The sequence below is a fragment of the Dendrobates tinctorius genome, unplaced genomic scaffold (genome assembly GCF_039654945.1).
Source record: "Dendrobates tinctorius isolate UK_male_01 unplaced genomic scaffold, ASM3965494v1 ptg000074l, whole genome shotgun sequence".
NCBI classification, from domain to species: domain Eukaryota; kingdom Metazoa; phylum Chordata; class Amphibia; order Anura; family Dendrobatidae; genus Dendrobates; species Dendrobates tinctorius.
Window position 1 is genome coordinate 2722365 of NW_027361742.1, and position 21441 is coordinate 2743805.

Sequence of the window (21441 nt, forward strand, 5' to 3'; positions counted from 1 at the left end):
TAATCAATCACATGAGTGATAGAAATCAAAGGAAAAATATCATATAACAATGATCCACATAACTACTTCCCAAGCTCATATGGAAGAAATACACTTCAACAGATATCCATATATGAAGAGTAACTCTGCTGTCTCACTATATTATGGGTCATGGCAATGGGCAAACCAAAACGGTAAAATCTACACTGTAATATGGAGCTTCTTCCCTTCTGAGCTTTTCACTGGGCACACACAGGGCAAATTTCACAACAAACTTTGATGTCCATTTTTTCCTTTTAGCCTTTATCAAAATGAAAGAGTTGGGGCTAAAGCAAGATTTTAGTGGTAAAAATGTAATTATTTCTTCACCACAAAATGATTTAAAATTCTGTGAGGAACATGTGATGTCAATATGCTCACTGCACCCTTCATTGAGAGGTATAATTTGTAAAAAGGGGTCACTTAATGGGGGGGGCTGCTTTTTTGACACCCTCAAGCTATTTCAGCAAAATGTGAACTCCATTATGGTGCTCTTTCTCTTCTGAGCATTGCATTGTGCCTCAAAAGTAGTTTTTGACCATATATGAGGTATCGGCATACCCAGGAGAAATTACATAACAAATTTCATAGTTAATTTTCTCCTATTATCTCTTTTGAAAATTAAAAACTAGAAGCTAAAGCAACATTTTAGTGGAAAAATGATAATTTTCCAATGACAGTCCAATTTTATACAATTCTGTGAATCGCCTGAGAATTAACAATGGTCATTACACCAATAGATGAATTCCTCAAGAAGTGTAGCTTCCAAAATGGGGTCACTTGTAGGGAGTTTCTGTTGTTTTGGCATGTCAGGTGCTCTTTTACACAGAATAAGGCACAATGATGAAACGCGTGTTGTGGATCTGACACCACAGTCCAACAGGGGTAAATTGCTATTGTTATACTCTGCATCTTTGATGGTTTTTCATTATTCCTTTGTACATACTAATTGAGGTGACATTCTCCTATACTAAACATTACCAGTTTTATTTACACTTAGGGTGACCATTTACAAAGTTTGTATCCATTCCTTATTTGTTATCATGTGGTGCCATCTACAGGCTAATTGTTATATTTATGCTATATTTTTGTACTATTTCAGAAAATTCCAATTTCTAATTGATTATATGTTTCCTTGTCATTGGTTCATGTGCACTTGTTTTTTATATGATCTGTAAATCATTATGGTGCAAAACCATATATACCTGTCCTTGAGTTGAGTTTACATAGTCACTATATGTTAAAATTTTTCAATTAAATCTACTATTAATATTTTATTTGTACTCGGACTGACTGCAAACATTGGTTTATTAAGATACAGTTTTAGGTAGACGGAAGGAATGAGAAACTAGATGCAGAGCTCCTCCCTCCTCTCCCATCCATCCAGAAAGAATCTTATCAGTAACACCTGCCATCTCTTATCTCAAAATGTACAGGTGTCAAAAAAATCTTACAGTGAAATGCTTTCAAAAATAGAAGTGTTACCGTCATAGTTTTTTCTTTATGAATTACCAAATTGCAAAGTGAATGAACACCCATTTGTCTTCAAAACAGCATCAATTCTTGTAGGTATCCTTGCACACAGATTTTGAAGGAACTCAACAGGGAGGTTGTTCCAAGCACCTTGAAGAATTCATGACTGATTTCCCGTTGTTGTTGCTTGTGCAAATCCTTTTGTATCTTCATGTAATCCAAGACAGGCTCTATGATTAGATCAGGGCTCTGAGGAGGCCATATTATCACTTCCACAACTCCTTATCATTCTTTATGCTGAAGATGTCCATCAGTGCCATCAGTTCAGAACAGTCAGCTACCAGTAGTACAATACTACACAAAATTACAGTTTAGAAAAGTCTGTCAAAAGAACAACCTTGTTCGAAACAACTTCATTACAGAGTTCCTTAACCCCTTTCTCACCTTGGACATATCCATATGTCCCTGTGACCTGGGCCTTATTGACCTGGGATGGATGGATACGTCCAGGCAATCGTACGGGCACACAGGCAATTTGCGAGCTGATGGCAGCCGGGTGTTAGCTGATTCTGACATTAAGTGCCAGAAGTGGTCCTGCACTGCTCCAGGCACTTTAACCCCCTTAATGCTGCAACTAGACTCAATCGCAGCATTCCGGTAGCAGGCAGAGGGAGGACAGCCCCTCTGCCCTTAGATCAGAGACCCCGCGTCATCATCGTGGGGTCACAATCGTTGCTACCGTGACTTAATGTTGTCATGATGACATCCGGGTCACCAGCGATAGTAAAGTTGCTAGATCATGCTCAGAGCATGATCAGCAACTTTATCTATCAGTGCAGAGCTGACAATTTGCATAACACAGGGATTGGTGCATCCTCATGCTGTGCAAGTGATCAGCCTGCAGAAAATGATAGTCCCATAGTTGGACAAAGTTTTAAAAAAGTAAAAAAAGAAGACTTTAAACAATTTTAAAAATATTAAAAAAAATAAAAAAATCTAAAGATATTGTGTCATAAATACATATTTGTATGAAGAAAAATATAAACAATAAAAGTACACACTTTTAGTATTGCCACGTCTGGAACGACCCGACCTATAAAACTGTCCCACTACTTAACCCCTTTACTGAACACCATCAAAAATAATTATGGGAGAAAACAATGTTTTAACATCATGCTGCTGAACAAAAAGTGGAATAAAACACGATAAAAAAGATGGATATAAATAAAACGACATCTTGTCACGCAAAAAATAAGCCTTCATACAGCTACATCAGCGGAAAAATATAAAAGGGGTGGGGTTGGGGGGAAAGGGGGGTTCATATTTGAGGGGTTGATGTCACCTTTGTATTGTCAGGTGACATCAAGCCCACGAATTAGTAATGGAGAGTCATCTGTAAGACATCTATCCATTACTAATCCTATAGGTGTATTGTAAATAAACACAGTCAGAATAAAGTCCTTTATTAGAAATAAAACAAAACAGTTTTCCATTTTTATTTAAAAACAAAGACATTTATACACACCTAATGCCTAATTCCAACAAAACCCTCGCTCTCCTGTAATAAACCAAAAATAAAAAAACAACAATATACCATACCTGTCTGTCATTCTGTCCCATGCCATAATCCTTGTCTCGGGGATAAACAGTTTTCAACCTGGACAGTACCCAGATGCGACCGTCCAGGCTGAGACCCACTGGTGACTAATTCAATCAAGCTACACTTGCCTTCAAATCAGCCCTCACCTCTGCTAATAATAAATAATAATAATAATCTTTATTTATATAGCGCCAACATATTCCGCAGCGCTTTATAGTTTAACAGTTTCAAAACACAAGTCATAAGTAACAACGTTAACAATATAATAATTAAAGCAAAATAAGATGAAATAAGACGACCCTGCTCGTGAGAGCTTACAATCTACAATGAGGTGAGAGAGATACAAAGTACAGGTGTGTATTTACAATTGTATATTTATAATGAAGGTCCAGCCATCTTGAGGGAGTGAAGGATGGATGGAGATAGTGAATGGGTTATACACGCACACTTACACATAGAATGACTTTGATTAGTGAACGTGATAAGCCGCTCTGAACAAATGTGCTTTGAGGGAGCGCTTAAAACTATGCAAATTGTGGTTAGTCCTAATTTCTTGGGGTAGAGCATTCCAGAGGATAGGAGCAGCACGGGAGAAGTCTTGGAGTCGGGAGTGGGAGGTACGGATCAGTGCAGAGGTTAGTTGAAAGTCGCTTGCAGAGCGCAGCGATAGGCTAGGCCGATAGACAGAAATGAGGGAGGAGATGTAGGGGGGTGCTGCACCGTGGAGAGCTTTATGGGTGAGAACAAGTACTTTGAATTGGATCCTATAATGAATGGGCAGCCAGTGTAATGACTGACGAAGAGCGGACACGTCCGAGTACCGATTAGCCAGATGGACGACCCTGGCTGCTGCATTAAGTATGGACTGGAGAGGGGATAGTCCAGTGACGGGGAGGCCAATTAATAGAGCGTAGCAGTAATCCAGGCTGGAGTGGATCAACGCTACAGTGAGGGTTTCTGTTGTTTCCATGGTGAGAAAAGGGCGGATTCTAGAGATGTTCTTTAGGTGTAAGCGGCAAGAGCGGGCAAGAGATTGGATATGGGATGTGAAGGAGAGATTGGTGTCAAACATAACACCCAGACAGCGCACCTGCTGCCGGGGTGTTATGGTGGTACCACCCACGGAGAGGGAACTGTCAGATTTAGGGAGGTTAGTGGATGGCGGAAGCAGAAGTTCAGCTTTGGAGAGGTTAAGTTTCAGATAGAGAATGGACATGATATTGGAGACTGCGGACAGACAGTCACTGGCGTTCTGTATTACAGAGGGGGTAAGGTCGGGGGAAGACGTATATAGTTGTGTGTCATAAGCATAAAGATGGTACCGAAAGCCAAATCTGCTGATGGTCTGTCCATTTGGGGCTGTGTAGAGAGAGAAGAGAAGGGGGCCAAGGACTGAGCCCTGAGGTACCCCGGCAGCAAGAGGAACAGGAGATGAAGTGGAGCCAGAGAACAAAACACTGAAGGAGCGGTCAGAGAGATAGGAAGAGAACCAGGAGAGAGCAGTGTCCTTAATGCCTGGTGACTGGAGCCTAGAGAGTACGAGATGGTGGTCAACAGTATCGAAAGCTGCAGATAGGGCAAGAAGAATGAGCAGAAAATGGTCACCGTTACGTTTTGCTGTCAGAAGTGTCAGAGACACCGCACTGAACTTGTTCACTGAGCCAGTGAGCGTGTCCTGAGTAAAGCGAACTGTGCTCAAAGCTACCTGTGGAGTGGGCAGCAACCGAATAGATGCGTACTACAGAGCCGCAGGAGTTGAAGCACGTGACTGCTAGGGGTGTGGCCTAAACTCCACAGAGCTAGGAGCTGCAAGACAATTCCTAGCAGAGTAACTGTGAGACAAAGTTACCAAGGGGCATAGACAGTGAGAATAGTCAGGACGTAGCCAATGAGTCATACACAGATAGCTGCCAGGTACAAGAGGGGCGAGCAGAGAGTAGTCAGGTCACAGGCAATGAGTCATACACAGATAATAACGCAGTACAAAATCAACAGGCAAACTCACAACGGGAAACAGAATCGGGTCAGAACCATATAAACAAGCTATAGCAACACACAGGCACACGGGGGTCAGCACACTAGGCCAAAGGCAAAAGTATAACTGACAGGGATTGAAGCTACCCAGGGGTTTATGAAGCTCTCCCAGAACCAGAAAGAGGCCACAATCATTAACCCCAAGTGTGCAGGTCAAAACCTGCACAGAGCTCCAGACATTAACCCCCGGTGTGCAGCTCAAAAAACCTGCACTGGGATCATGACAAGAAGGTCATTGGTCACTTTGATGAGTGTAGTTTCAGTCGAATGTAGGGGGCGGAAGCCGGATTGTGAAGGGTCTAGAAGGGAGTGAGTGGAGAGGTAACGGGTAAGGCGGGAGTAAACTAGGTGCTCCAAAAGTTTAGAGATGAAGGGGAGATTGGAGACTGGTCTGTAGTTGTTTGTGCAGGATGGGTCGAGAGCGGGTTTCTTTAGTAATGGAGTAATGATGGCGTGTTTGAAAGAGGATGGGAAAATGCCCGAGGAGAGGGAGAGATTAAAGATTGTAGTTAGGTGGGTTGCTAAACAGACCTATTTCACAAACCTTGTATCTTCATTATACCACAACCCAAAACAACTGTTCAGCACATTTAACTCTCTCTTCCGTCCACCACTGCCACCTCCAACTCCACTCATCTCTGCTGAGGACTTTGCCACCTACTTCAAAAACAAGATTGCCCAAACAAGGCAAACCTTTACTGTTCCACCACCCAACCACTCCACATACCAGACCTCTGCCCTTCACTAATAACCTCCCTCTCTAACATCACTGAAGGAGAGCTTACTCATCTCCTTTCCAAATCACACCTCACCACCTGGGCACTTGACCCAATCCCTTCCCACCTGCTCCCCAACCTCACTAACATGATCATTCCAGCCCTAACCCATCTCTTCAACCTAACCCTAACTTCTGGTACCTTCCCCTCTGCCTTCAAACATGCCACCATAACACCCATCCTCAAAAAATCAAACCTTGACCCAACTGCTATGCCCAGCTCTAGCGCCAAATTACTGCTCCCGTTTGCTTCCAAACTCCTTGAACAACATGTCCATGCTCAACTTTCCTCCCACCTCTCATCTAACTCCCTCCTTGATATCCTCCAATCTGGCTTCCGCCCCCACCACTCCACTGAAACTGCCCTGACCAAAATTACTAATGACTTACTCACAGCCAAAGCTAACAGACAGTTCTCCATCCTTCTCCTTCTTGACCTGTCCTCTGCCTTCGACACAGTCGATCACTGCCTACTGCTACAAATTCTTTCTTCCCTTGGCATCAAAGACCTTGTCCTGTCCTGGATTGCCTCATACCTTTCTGACTGCACATTCAGCATTTCACACTCCCACACTACCTCCTTATCTCACCATCTATCTGTTGAAGTCTCCCAAGGCTCTGTCCTGGGGCCCCTACTTTTTTCCATCTATACTCTTGACCTAGGACAACTCATAAAGTCCCATGGCTTCCAGTACCACCTGTATGCAGATGACACTCTGATCTACCTCTTTGGCCCAGATGTCACCTCTCTGCTGTCCAGAATCCCAGAGTGTCTATCAGCCATATCCTCCTTTTTCACCCCTCGCTTCCTAAAACTCAATGTAGACAAAACTGAAACCATTATCTTTCCTCCATCTCACGTATCTTCCCTACCCGATCTATCTATTACGGTAAATGGCATCATGCTCTCTCCTGCACCTGAAATCCGCTGTCTCGGAGTAACTCTCGACTCTGCCCTGTCCTTCAAACCACACGTCCAAACTCTTGCCACCTCCTGCCACCTTCAAGTCAAAAATATTTCCAGAATCCGTCCCTTCCTCAGCCCTCAATCTACTAAAACTCTTGTACATGCCCTCATTATCTCCCGCCTTGACTACTGCAACACTCTCCTCTGTGGCCTCCCTGCTAACTCTCTTGCACCACTCCAATCTGTCCTCAACTCTGCTGCCCGACTAATCCACCTCTCTCCTCGCTACTCCGCTGTCTCTCCCCTCTGCAAATCCCTCCACTGGCTTCCAATTCACCAACGCATCTAGTTGAAACTACTAACACTGACCTACAAAGCCATCCACAACCTATCCCCTCCCTATATCTCTGAACTAATCTCCCAATATCTTCTCTCACATAACCTTTGATCCTCTCAAGGCCTCCTACACTCCTCCACACTTATTCATTCCTCACACAACTGCCTCCAAGATTTCTCCCGAATATCCCCTATCCTCTGGAATTCCATGCCTCAACACGTCCGATTATCCACCACCCTCGGATCCTTCAAACGGAACCTGAAAACTCATCTTTTCAGGAAAGCTTACAGCCTGAAATAACCATTCTGCCACCTCTCCACCACCCGAGCCGCCGCCTCAAAACCACCAGAGCTGCAGCACTCCCAACCTTCTGTCTCTTCCCCACTATCCCATAGAATGTAAGTCCGCAAGGACAGGGTCCTCTCCCCTCTGAACCCAGGCCCGGATTGGTAATATACCGAACCGGGCAGATTCCCGGTGGGCCGGTGGCTCTGAACTAGGAAATGGGCCGCCGGCCCTTTAAAACCTTTGACTAGGCTCTGTGTGCGCGCTCCCTCTCATCGCATGCGCTGACAAGGGCCGCATCTGCCGGCGTCAGTGCGTGAGCGTGCCCCACGTCCGTGACTGTGCGCCGCTGCTGCCCTCCTCAGTGCAGGCAAGCGGGAGAGCTCGCGCCGCACACTGGACCTTGTCAGAAGTTTGAAAAGGCCGCCGCAGCAGCAGCACAGGACTCCTGCCTCTCTGTCTGATGCTGGAAAGTACCAGCATCAGAGAACAGTGGAGAGAGCCAGCAGCACGCAGGATTAAAGGTAGTACCTGCCTGTGAGTGCTGTGCTTCCAGGGAGAGCTAGGGAAGCAGCTCAAGCCAGCACGGTGACATCGTCTTCTGCTCTGATCTGCATCGGGGGAGGTGACGGGACAGAGCTGCTGTGAGCACTAGAACCTGAGGAGCTGCATATGGACATCAGCCTCCTCTGCACCACAGAAGAGAGAGTGTGTGTAAGTAATACTTGTGTGTGGTATCTGTAGTATGTAAGTGTGTAATACTTGTGTGTGGTATCTGGTGTGTGTGTGTGTGTGGTATCTGGTGTGTGTGTGTGTGCGGTATCTGGTGTGTGTGTGTGTGCGGTATCTGGTGTGTGTGTGTGTGCGGTATCTGTAGTGTGTGTGTGTGTGCGGTATCTGTAGTGTGTGTGTGTGTGTGTGTGTGTGGTATCTGTAGTGTGTGTGTGTGTGTGCGGTATCTAGTGTGTGTGCGGTAGCTGTAGTGTGTGTGTGTGTGCGGTAGCTGTAGTGTGTGTGTGTGTGCGGTAGCTGTAGTGTGTGTGTGTGTGCGGTAGCTGTAGTGTGTGTGTGTGTGCGGTAGCTGTAGTGTGTGTGTGTGCGGTAGCTGTAGTGTGTGTGTGTGTGTGTGCGGTAGCTGTAGTGTGTGTGTGTGTGTGCGGTAGCTGTAGTGTGTGTGTGTGTGTGTCTGTGCGGTAGCTGTAGTGTGTGTGTGTGTGCGGTAGCTGTAGTGTGTGTGTGTGTGTGTGTGCGGTAGCTGTAGTGTGTGTGTGTGTGTGTGCGGTAGCTGTAGTGTGTGTGCGGTATCTGTAGTGTGTGTGTGTGTGTGTGTGCGGTAGCTGTAGTGTGTGTGTGTGTGTGTGCGGTAGCTGTAGTGTGTGTGTGTGTGCGGTAGCTGTAGTGTGTGTGTGTGTGCGGTAGCTGTAGTGTGTGTGTGTGTGTGTGCGGTAGCTGTAGTGTGTGTGTGTGTGTGCGGTAGCTGTAGTGTGTGTGTGTGTGTGCGGTAGCTGTAGTGTGTGTGTGTGTGTGCGGTAGCTGTAGTGTGTGTGTGTGTGTGTGTGTGTGTGCGGTAGCTGTAGTGTGTGTGTGTGTGTGTGCGGTAGCTGTAGTGTGTGTGTGTGTGGTAGCTGTAGTGTGTGTGCGGTAGCTGTAGTGTGTGTGTGTGTGTGTGTGTGTGCGGTAGCTGTAGTGTGTGTGTGTGTGTGTGTGTGTGTGCGGTAGCTGTAGTGTGTGTGCGGTAGCTGTAGTGTGTGTGCGGTAGCTGTAGTGTGTGTGCGGTATCTGTAGTGTGTGTGCGGTATCTGTAGTGTGTGTGCGGTATCTGTAGTGTGTGTGCGGTATCTGTAGTGTGTGTGCGTGTGTGTGTGTGCGGTATCTGTAGTGTGTGTGTGTGTGTGCGGTATATGTAGTGTGTGTGCGTGTGTGCGGTATCTGTAGTGTGTGTGCGGTATCTGTAGTGTGTGTGCGGTATCTGTAGTGTGTGTGCGGTATCTGTAGTGTGTGTGCGGTATCTGTAGTGTGTGTGCGGTATCTGTAGTGTGTGTGCGTGTGTGTGTGTGCGGTATCTGTAGTGTGTGTGTGTGTGTGTGTGTGCGGTATATGTAGTGTGTGTGCGTGTGTGCGGTATCTGTAGTGTGTGTGCGGTATCTGTAGTGTGTGTGCGGTATCTGTAGTGTGTGTGCGGTATCTGTAGTGTGTGTGCGGTATCTGTAGTGTGTGTGCGGTATCTGTAGTGTGTGTGTGTGTGTGTGCGGTAGCTGTAGTGTGTGTGTGTGTGTGTGCGGTAGCTGTAGTGTGTGTGTGTGTGTGTGCGGTAGCTGTAGTGTGTGTGTGTGTGTGTGCGGTATCTGTAGTGTGTGTGCGGTATCTGTAGTGTGTGTGCGGTATCTGTAGTGTGTGTGCGGTATCTGTAGTGTGTGTGCGGTATCTGTAGTGTGTGTGCGGTATCTGTAGTGTGTGTGCGGTATCTGTAGTGTGTGTGTGTGTGTGTGCGGTAGCTGTAGTGTGTGTGTGTGTGTGTGCGGTAGCTGTAGTGTGTGTGTGCGTGTGTGCGGTATCTGTAGTGTGTGTGCGGTATCTGTAGTGTGTGTGCGGTATCTGTAGTGTGTGTGCGGTATCTGTAGTGTGTGTGCGGTATCTGTAGTGTGTGTGCGTGTGTGTGTGTGCGGTATCTGTAGTGTGTGTGTGTGTGTGTGTGCGGTATATGTAGTGTGTGTGCGTGTGTGCGGTATCTGTAGTGTGTGTGCGGTATCTGTAGTGTGTGTGCGGTATCTGTAGTGTGTGTGCGGTATCTGTAGTGTGTGTGCGGTATCTGTAGTGTGTGTGCGGTATCTGTAGTGTGTGTGCGGTATCTGTAGTGTGTGTGTGTGTGTGTGCGGTAGCTGTAGTGTGTGTGTGTGTGTGTGCGGTAGCTGTAGTGTGTGTGTGTGTGTGTGCGGTAGCTGTAGTGTGTGTGTGTGCGGTAGCTGTAGTGTGTGTGTGTGTGTGCTGTAACTGTAGTGTGTGTGTGTGTGTGTGTGTGCTGTAACTGTAGTGTGTGTGTGTGTGTGTGCTGTAACTGTAGTGTGTGTGTGTGTGCGCGGTAGCTGTAGTGTGCGTGTGCGGTATCTGTAGTGTGTGTGTGTGCGCGGTATCTGTAGTGTGTGTGCGCGGTATCTGTAGTGTGTGTGCGCGGTAGCTGTAGTGTGTGTGTGTGTGTGTGTGTGTGTGTGCGCTGTAGCTGTAGTGTGTGTGTGTGCGCTGTAGTGTGTGTGTGCGGTATCTGTAGTGTGTGCGCGGTATCTGTAGTGTGTGTGTGTGTGTGTGTGTGTGTGTGTGTGTGTGTAATGTGTGTGCAGTGAGGACATTCATTGTATGTGGGCTGGTGAATTTTTTTTGTGCCAGGGCTGCTTTTTGGTCCCAGTCCGGCCCTGTCTGTACCAGTCTGTCATTGTAAATTTGTTTACTGTTAACGATATCTATAACTTTGTATGTAACGATATCTATAACTTTGTATGTAACCCCCCTTCTCATGTACAGCACCATGAAATTAATGGCGCTATATAAATAAATAAATAATAATAATAATAATGATCATCCATGCAGATTAATCCTGCTACTTAAAGTTCACTTGATCCAGGCTGCAACATCCCTGATGAAGAAAACTGCAGCTTTTGAAATGCATTTGAAATTGCTCCTCTAACCAGCCTGACTTTGATTCGGATCTGCTAGTGGTGCACTACCACTCAGGTCAAGCGGCAGTGATTTCTCAGCACACGCCACCAGCCGAGGCTGCATCTTGATCATCTCACTTTCTCCGGACAGTGAAAACCCACCACTCAAACCAGCTGATCCAACAGGATCAGTGTACCACAGCACTTCTTCTCATTGCTCCCAAGGAATAGAGACAGCGAAACTCACGCATCTCCCATGCAGTGACAAAGCAGCAGGTAAAAGATGTTCTCCTACTGCCGATTACTGTTACTCTGTGATGTATTGAATCTCACTCATTCATTCTCAGTGATGGACCGAGTTTATTTGCTTCACCTTTATTCTCATTCATTGCTCAGGGATCATTTAACATTATAGCTCTCAAACTCCCCTGTAACAAATGGTTACGCACCATATCATCACTGACTACGATATTCCTTTGAGCGTTGCACTATACTATTTTTGGATACAAGGTTTAAATTGGAGTGATCTTTGACACACCATCGCCTTGCTATACATGATAACATATAATTCCTTTTTACTATGCGCAAGTGATGCACTAACTTAGTGAGCAGTTATTATTTATGTGATTATCTATTTGGGAACTGATCTGATCACCGCTCCCACCACTTTTATATTGTATGAGCACACCTTTCTCTGCCCGTAGCACTGTTTGGACCTTTTAAATTTCACATACACTTTTTCAGGCAACAGGTGGTTGTTGTTCACCAACCCAGGCAGCTGGGTAGTTTTTATCGTGCCTAGCGCCAGTGCATCATTGATTCCTTCATTTGTCCTATTTATAGACAGCCTGATTTTTGTAATAAATTAGTGCATACATAGAAAACTTACTTGCAGCAGTGCATTTTGGGTATTGTATTTTTCCCAGTGTACATGTAGCTTCCAGCCCCTTTTCTGGCATCATGTCTTCATCACATTGAAATGTGATTGTTTGTCCACGTTCCACTACTGTGCTTATATTGTAATGAATATTATTGGCAATCATTTCAGATGGTTGTAAAATACAAAAACCTGGAAAATAAATAATTTAATTGTTACTTCTGAATCATTTGTTGGGGGCAAAAAACACTCCAGTAAGTATAAAAAAGGTAAATGTACTAATAATCTACGAGAAATTACAGTCGTACTCAAGTTAAAGACAGAAGAGGGCACCTGTATCATATATGCTTTACCATAAATCACAATCATCCTGGCTTCAGCGAGACTGTCCAAATTTGAGGGGTCAGTCCTGCCACATCAGGGCTTTGTCCCAACTTCCAATCACATCTCCTCAATGTCTTCTTCACGCCATAGCTTCTCCTCTGGGGCGGGACCTGCGTCTCTAACATATTAATCAAATATGCAATTCTCTTCCTCTCTGGTCTCCAAGGGAATCAAACCAACAACCTCTTACATTGCAGTCAGCAGCTAAAGGTAAGCGCCTGAACTAATTAGTGGCATAGGATTTGGTATGCTTCAGTTGTATTGCAGACTCTGATATCACAAGTAGATAATACTGATGCAAAGAGATACATCTGTATATAGCAGTGTATTTCTATGTCTCTGTATTCTTGAGGGAAAATAAGTCTTTTTTTTTCTTCCTATAAAATTATTAATAATTACTAAAAACTCTAAAAAAGTTATTTTCTTTACTTGTAATTTGGTCTGTCTAGGATTTGAGCCCATAATCCCTATAATTCCTGCAGCAGTTAAAGTTGTGAGCCGCATGCATTTATATGCTTGATGCTGCATTGCAGGCTCTGAACCCACAGGCAGATGATACTTGTATATAAAGATAACCTGTACATAGCAGTATATTTCTGTGTCCCTGGTGAAGAAAAATTCTGATTTTTTTCTTCCTATAAAATTACTAAAAAAAGGAAAATCAATTTCACTAGTGTAATTTTTAATGCACTTTTAAAAAAAAATAATAAACATATCAAATCAGCAAATATCAGGAACATATTGGGTGTCCCTGTAATCGTAACAACCAGTACAACAATGTGATCAGAGTATTTAAGGTGATCAGTAAATGGCATAAAAAAGGCGTGACTAGTGTTGAGCATTCCGATACCGCAAGTATCGGGTATCGGCCGATATTAGCGGTATCGGAATTCCGATACTGACTTCCGATACTTTTGTCATATCGGATACCGGAATCGGAAGTTCCCATCATGCTATGAGCCTGCTTGCTTTGATTAAGCCAATGGGAATCCTCCGAAGTGTGGGCACATCCTGTTAGGCATGTAGGCATGTTAACTATTGGCATGGCTGTGATTGGCTGCCGAAATGATGTCATGATGCACTATAAAAGCCACCGCAGCCGCCATTTCTGGTTCACTCTGCTGTGAATTCAGTTAGGGACAGGCTGCTGTAGAAGACTGTGAGGGACAGTTAGAAATAGCGATTCTACCAAACATCTAGTGCTTTACCCAGGCTACATAAACCACCACTGTAGCCTTCTTTGCCCTAGCAGCAGTGTTCACAGCTGTCTGCAAGGGCTGTGTGAGTGCAGCTCACGCTGTGGAGTGGGTCCTGCAGCCACGTCAGGTTGTAGGCTGCCCAGTGTGCCTCACTGCTGCCTCATACATCTTTTAATTTTTGAGCTGCATTTTTTACATAATTTCAATCTAGTGTGCTTCCATCCGTATCCATATACGTTGGTTGCAAACACTAGTAGTAGACAGCGGAGCCTTTCTGCAGCCTTTCAGTGCTAGTGTCCACTTTGCTGCACTGTTCACGGCTGCCTGAGAGGTCTCTGACTGTGTGTGAGTGCAGCTCACGCTGAGTAGTGTGTCCTGCAGCTACGTCTGGTTGTAGGACGCTCAGCGTGCGTCAGTGCCTCACACATATTTTTATTTGAGTGCAGCTCATTTTTTCTTCTATTAGTGTGCATCCATCCGTCTCCATCTACGGTGGTTGCAAACACTATATAGGAGTACACAGCGGAGCCTTTCTGCAGCCTGTCAGTGCCAGTGCCCACTTAGCTGCACTGTTCACGGCTGTCTGAGAGGTCTCTGACTGTGTGTGAGTGCAGCTCACGCTGAGTAGAGTGTCCTGCAGCTACGTCTGGTTGTAGGACGCTCAACGTGCGTCACTGCCTCACACATATTTGTCTTTGAGTGCAGCTCATTTTTTCTTCTCCTATTAGTGTGCATCCATCCGTATCCATCAACATTGGTTAGTTGCAAACACTATATAGGAGTAGATAGAGGAGCCTTTTTTTCTGGCTTGTGCCCTGCCGGCGCAGCCAGATTAGTATTACCCAATTTTTTTGGAGCCTCATCTTTTGCATTGTAGGTTACCTGCCTGCATTGTAATAGCTCCAAAAAGTTGGTGATACTATCAGTTTCAATTCTTTGTTCACATACTTTGAGTTTGTTTCCAACAAAGAAACCACAAAAAAAGTTCACCAAACACTACATTTGGAACTTGTGTAGGCCACATCAGCTCCTATTAAAGTGTAGTTCACACACACACACTTCATAAAATTAGTGTTTCTTGTACCTGTAACCAGCTGTTCAGGAATAAGCACACTAAGGCCCCCCTTTGTACTTTTCTGCCTATCTTAAGCAGTCTGGCAAGATGAAGAAGGCAGGGAGTAAGGCGCGTGGGCGTGGGCGTGGAGTTTCAGCAGGGAGAGGACGTGGGGATTCTGCAGGGAGAGGACGTGGGGATTCTGCAGGTAGAGGACGTGGGGATTCTGGGCCTGCTGCGGGCACCAGTGGATCAGCATCCCCCAGTTTTAGCAGGCAACAGTCCTTTATGCGCAGCTTTGTAGGACCTCAACGTACCCCACTGCTGCGGGAGGAACAAATTGAAGCCGTTGTCGGATGGATGGCAGCTAACGCATCGACTTCAATTACTTCCACAGCCTCTCAGGACCAGAGCACCGAAGAGCAACCATCTGTCTCTTCACCACCTGCCAAAGTGCCCAGGCAGTCAGAGAGACATGGACAGGAGCCATCACAGTCTCTACTTCTGTTCTCGGAATCTGTTGGCTTGGAAAGAGGGGGCCAGCCAAGCAGCATTCCTGAATGTGAAGAAGAGGGAGTATGCAGTGATGCGCAACTTCTTTGTCCCTCTGAATCTGAAGAGGCGAGTGGGCCAGTGCCTATGGTCAGCACACCTCAGTACGCATCAGATGATGACGAGACTCAGTTGCCACTTTCTGGTGCATACGGTGCTGGCGAGACAACCCCGGAGAAGCAGCTGTTTGAAGAGGGGAGGGTAGATGATGAGGTCCTTGACCCATCATGGCGTGAGGAACAGGAAGGTGGTGGGAGCAGCTCGGAGGAAGAGATTCCCCTACCGGCCAAAACAGGAGGCAGAGGGAGGGGGAAGACTTGGTTGCCTGTACCCTCCACTTCGGCACCCGTTAGGAGCATTCCTCATTCCAAAGGCAAAACGGGCGCTCCCAAGACTTGCAGTGCGTGGTCCTTTTTGACACAGTTGCAGATGACATTTTCTTTGTCAAATGCAAGCTGTGTCATCAGAAAGTCAAAAGAGGGAGAAATGTCAGCAACCTCAATACCACAAATATGTGGAAACATGTGCGCACCAAGCACGAGTTGGAGTTGCAGAGACACCCTGAAGACGTAGGCCAACGTACAGCACCACCTACCACCTCTTCAGTTCGTGTTGGGGCCTCTTCCTCCAGCTCACACACTGCTGGTTCGGCTTCCTCACAGGATCGCCAAGGAAGAACCTCTGCCACTGTTGTCCGGAGACCCTGTCAGATTCCACCCATAGCAGCACGTTCCCATCCATCACAGCCATCGGTAGCACAGGCATGGGATAAAAGGCGCCCTTACTCGGCAAACCATCCCCGAGCACAGTCTCTGAATGCTGGCATTGCCAAACTTCTGGCAGTTGAAATGCTGTCATTCAGGCTGGTGGACACTGACACCTTCCGGGACTTAATGGCATTGGCAGTCCCCCAATACAACGTGCCCAGCTGCTTTTATTTCAGCAGGCGAGCCGTCCCTGCCCTGCAGAAACATGTTGAGGGCAAAATAAAACATGCGCTACTAAACGCCGTTAGTAGCAAGGTCCACCTGACCACCGATGCGTGGACCAGTAACCATGGACAGGGACGATACCTTTCCCTCACTGCCCACTGGGTCAATGTTGTGGAGCCGGGTACAGATCTGGAGAGTGGCGCTGTACGTGTTCTTCCAACACCACGGATTGCAGGACTCCAGTCTGTACACATAGACTCCTCCTCCTACTCAAGTTCCTCAGAAACAGCAGAGCAGGAGCCTGTTACGACCGATATGAGCACAGCCGTGGCCAAACGTCAACAGGCTGTACTCAAATTAATTTCTTTGGGGAATCGAAGCCACATAGCGCAGGAGCTCTGGAATGCTATCAAGCAGGAGAGCGATGTGTGGTTTGGGCCAGCGAATCTCCAGCCGGGCTTGGTAGTGTGTGACAATGGCCGAAATCTGGTGGCAGCTCTTGGCCTAGGCAACCTCACACACATCCCATGTCTGGCACATGTGCTTAACTTGGTCGTGCAGAGCTTTCTGAGGGACTATCCGGATCTTGATGCACTGTTGCACAAGGTCCGCATAGAGTGCGCTCACTTGCGGCGTTCCAGCACGGTAAGATCGCGCCTCGCTGCTCTGCAGCGACGATTTGGCCTTCCGGAACATCGCATCATATGTGACCTACCCACCCGGTGGAATTCAACGTTACATATGTTGGAGCGGTTGTGTGAGCAGCAGGCAGCAGTCATGGAGTACCAGCTGCATCAGGCGCAAACAAGTCGCACTATGCGCCGTTCACACTTCAGCACCATTGAGTGGGCCTCTATGAAGGACATCTGCCTCGTTTTGCGTGCCTTCGATGAATCCACGCGGATGGCGAGTGCAGATGATGCACTAGTCAGCATGACTGTCCCCCTTATCTGCCTGTTTCAACAAACACTGCAAGCACTAAGGGATGAGGTTTCGGAAGAGGTGGAGGATGAGGAGTCCCAAATGCCATCTGCTTCTGGACAGTCTGCGCTACGTGTTTCCTCACAAAGGCCTAGGCAGGGGACACTTTGTGAGGAGGATGAGGAGGAGTCGATGGAGGAGGAAGACATCTCTCCAGAGGAGGGAGGTACACAAACCTCTACTCAGTATGTACAGCGAGGGTGGGGTGATGCAGAGCAGGCCGAGGTCACGCCTCAAACAGGGGACAGCGGTTCTTTGGCAGTTGGGAGTCTGCAGCACATGGTTGATTTCATGCTGCAGTGCCTGAGAAACGACCGCCGCATCGCCCACATTCTCGTCTCGGCTGATTATTGGGTGTACACCCTCCTAGATCCTCGCTACCGGGACAGCGTACAAAGGCTCATACCAACGTTGAACCGGGAGCGTAAACTGCGGGAATACGAAGAGTCACTGGTGCAGTCCATAATGTTTTCCATTCCACCCGACAGCATTGTTGCTAGTGCTTTACAAAGCAGCTCTGTGCGTCGAGGCAGCAGAGGAAACTCTGCACAAAGAGGGAGCAGAGGCAGCGCCGCAGCACAAGGCAAGACCACTATGGCCCAAATGTGGCAAAGTTTTGTGTGTCCACCACAATTGTCTACACCATCAGCGACGCCTCGAGTCAGCAGGAGGCAACGCTTCCGTCAGATGGTGTCAGACTACATGTCTTGCCCTGTCACTGTACTCCCAGATGGCTCTTCCCCCTTCAAGTTTTGGGTCTCTAAGCTGGATACATGACCAGAGCTTAGCCAGTATGCATTGGAGGTGCTGGCTTGCCCTGCTGCCAGTGTATTATCGGAACGCATCTTTAGTGCCGCAGGTGGTGTACTAACAGACCGTCGCACGCGACTATCTTCTGATAATGTTGACCGGCTGACTTTTCTGAAAATGAACAAGGCCTGGATCTCCAAAGACTTTGCCATTCCTCTTACAGACTAAATTAGTGGTTGGCAACTGTATCCAGGTCTGCTGGTGTGTTCATTTTTCTACCACCTGAACTATAATCCCTGTGCTTCAACACAGCCAGTTGTCGCTCAGATGTGTCGTCTGCACAGAGAAACACACTAGCTCCTGTGTTAGTGGGGTTCAGTAACACCAGCTGATCCCCTGCTGTGTGGACAGCAAAGTCACCAGCTCCATCAACATTCAAACCACTACTGATTTTTAACCGTGCCCAACTTAGGTCTCTGGCTCCACTGTCTCTACTATTTCCCCTGGCCTCCAACCCCGCCATCTACATCTCTGAAGTGGCGTCAGCACAATCTACACTTGTTCCTGTGTTCCTGTGGCTCAGTCCCATCAGTTTATCCCCTGATGTGTGTCCGGCAAGGTCTCCTGCTCTGTCCACATTCCCATAACCAGTAGTGGGAATGAGGACAGAGCTGGCGAACTTGCCGGACAAACATCAGGGGATCAACTGATGGGACTGAGCACCAGTAACACAGGAACAAGTGTAGATTGTGCTGACGCCACTTCAGAGATGTAGCTGGCGGGGTTGGAGGCCAGGGTAAATAGTAGAGACAGTGGAGCCAGAGGCCTAAGTGGAGCATGGTTAGAATCAGTAGTAGTCAACAACCTCCATAAAAACCGCTGCCCATTGGCCTCTGCATGCGGCATGCATAATCCTGGGCTCCAACAGCGTCAGTTGGTGTTCAGAAGTGTCGTCTCCACAGAGCCAAACACATTCGTTCAAGTGTTAGTGGGGTTCAGCACTGCCAGCTGTTCCCCTGCTGTGGAGATGGCAAGTCTCCTGCTGCCTACACCTGCCAAAATCCAGTAGGCCCCAGCCTGCTCCACGCCTGATCCTGGGCTCCAACAGCGTCAGTTGGTGTTCAGAAGTGTCGTCTCCACAGAGCCAAACACATTCGTTCAAGTGTTAGTGGGGTTCAGCACTGCCAGCTGTTCCCCTGCTGTGGAGATGGCAAGTCTCCTGCTGCCTACACCTGCCAAAATCCAGTAGGCCCCAGCCTGCTCCACGCCTGATCCTGGGCTCCAACAGCGTCAGTTGGTGTTCAGAAGTGTCGTCTCCACAGAGCCAAACACATTCGTTCAAGTGTTAGTGGGGTTCAGCACTGCCAGCTGTTCCCCTGCTGTGGAGATGGCAGTCTCTCCTGCTGTCTCTGCATTCTAAAGACAGTAGGCCTCTGCCTACACCCTCCTATTTCTTGGGCTTCAACACAGCCAGTTGTAGCTCGGAAGTGCCGTCCACACGGAAAGAGACACTTGCTGCCGTGTCTCAGTGGGGTTCAGTAACGTCAGCTGTTCCCCTGCTGTGTGGATGGCAGTCTCTCCTGCTGTCTCCGCATTCCAAAGACAGTAGGCCTCTGCCTACACCCTCCTATTTCCTGGGCTTCAACACAGCCAGTTGTAGCTCGGAAGTGCCGTCCACACGGAAAGAGACACTTGCTGCCGTGTCTCAGTGAGGTTCAGTAACGCCAGCTGTTCCCCTGCTGTGTGGATGGCAGTCTCTCCTGCTGTCTCCGCATTCCAAAGACAGTAGGCCTCTGCCTACACCCTCCTATTTCCTGGGCTTCAACACAGCCAGTTGTAGCTCGGAAGTGCCGTCCACACGGAAAGAGACACTTGCTGCCGTGTCTCAGTGGGGTTCAGTAACGTCATCTGTTCCCCTGCTGTGTGGATGGCAGTCTCTCCTGCTGTCTCCGCATTCCAAAGACAGTAGGCCTCTGCCTACACCCTCCTATTTCCTGGGCTTCAACACAGCCAGTTGTAGCTCGGAAGTGCCGTCCACACGGAAAGAGACACTTGCTGCCGTGTCTCAGTGGGGTTCAGTAATGCCAGCTGTTCCCCTGCTGTGTGGATGGCAGTCTCTCCTGCTGTCTCCGCATTCCAAAGACAGTAGGCCTCTGCCTACACCCTCCTATTTCCTGGGCTTCAACACAGCCAGTTGTAGCTCGGAAGTGCCGTACACACGGAAAGAGACACTTGCTGCCGTGTCTCAGTGGGGTTCAGTAACGTCAGCTGTTCCCCTGCTGTGTGGATGGCAGTCTCTCCTGCTGTCTCCGCATTCCAAAGACAGTAATTCTTTCCAATGGGAATGTGGACAGCGCAGGTGACATTGCTGGACACACATCAGGGGATTAACTGACCGGACTGAACACCTGTAACACAGGAACAAGTGTGGATTGTGCAGACGCCACTTCGGAGCTGTAACTGGCGGGGTTGGAGGACAGGGGAAATACGAAAATCAGTGAAGCCACAGGCCTAAGTGGAGCTTGGTTAAAATTAGTAGAAGTCTACAACCGATCTTAAAATTTCTTCAATGCAGCCTCAACCTGCTCTGTGCTTGTCCCTGGGCTTCAACACAGCCAGTTGTTGCTCGGTAGTGCCGTCTTCACAGAGTAAAACACTAGCTCCTGTGTTTGTGGGGTTCAGTAACGTCAGCTGTTCCCCTGCTGTTTTGATGGCAATCTGTCCTGCTGCCTCCCAATTGACAGCACATCAGGCCTCAGCCTGCTAAGTGCTTGTCCCTGGGCTCCAACATCGCCAGTTGCTGCTCATAACTGACTTTGGCATGGGTACTCCCTCCTGCCCAGCTTGGTTCCAGCCCTGCCTGCTGTTTCCGGGAAGTGTCAATGTCAGTTTGCCACCCCAAGTTGCCATGTCGTGTTGCGTTTGGGTTGGCCGAGGCTAGGGTGCCAGCAGTTTAGGTGCTTCCTATGTGGACTGCGGGTTCTGGTAAGAAAGGCTTGTTCCGTAGTGCCAGTAGGACAAGCACCCCCTGTAGGACTGTGTGATTCGGTAACTGCGGCCAGCTTGCGGCATGCCAACTTTGCTTTTCAGGGGTAACTTCAGCTGCCCCTCCGGGTTCCAGCACCGTCAGCTGGTTCTCGGCAGAGCCTTTGGCCTAGGTGCCTCCATCTCGGTATCCGAGTTCCGGCAATGTCTGCTGGTCCTTGGTAGTGCTTTGTAGCACAGGTACCTCCTGCTTAGTAACCGTGTTCCAGCACCGTCAGCTGGTCCTCGGTTGTGCCATTGGCTCTTATTCCTTCTGCTGCCCCTCCGGGTGCCAGCACTGTCAGCTGGTCCTCGCTATTTCCATTTGCTCTTGCAGCTTATGCTACCCATCTGGGTTCCAGCACCGTCAGCTGGTTCTCGGCAAAGCCTTTGGCCTAGGTGCCTCCATCTCTGTATCCGAGTTCCGGCAACGTCTGCTGGTCCTTGGTAGTGCTTTGTAGCACAGGTACCTCCTGCTTAGTAACCGTGTTCCAGCACCGTCAGCTGGTCCTCGGTAGTGCCATTGGCTCTTGTTCCTTCTGCTGCCCCTCCGGGTGCCAGTACCATCAGCTGGTTCAAGAGGACAAAGAACAGGAAGACAACCACCAA

At 47.9% G+C, this 21441-nt stretch overlaps 1 protein-coding gene across 3 annotated transcripts in view; it reads right to left on the reverse strand.

Moving 5' to 3' along the window:
• Positions 1-21441, reverse strand: part of LOC141096343 (complement factor H-related protein 1-like) — a 511185-nt gene that overhangs the window by 15026 nt on the left and 474718 nt on the right. For all 3 annotated transcript variants that reach the window (XM_073582884.1, XM_073582883.1, XM_073582882.1), the window contains one exon: positions 11969-12148. In XM_073582884.1, coding sequence (XP_073438985.1) covers positions 11969-12148 — 180 coding nt within the window. The remainder of the gene's footprint in view (positions 1-11968; positions 12149-21441) is intronic.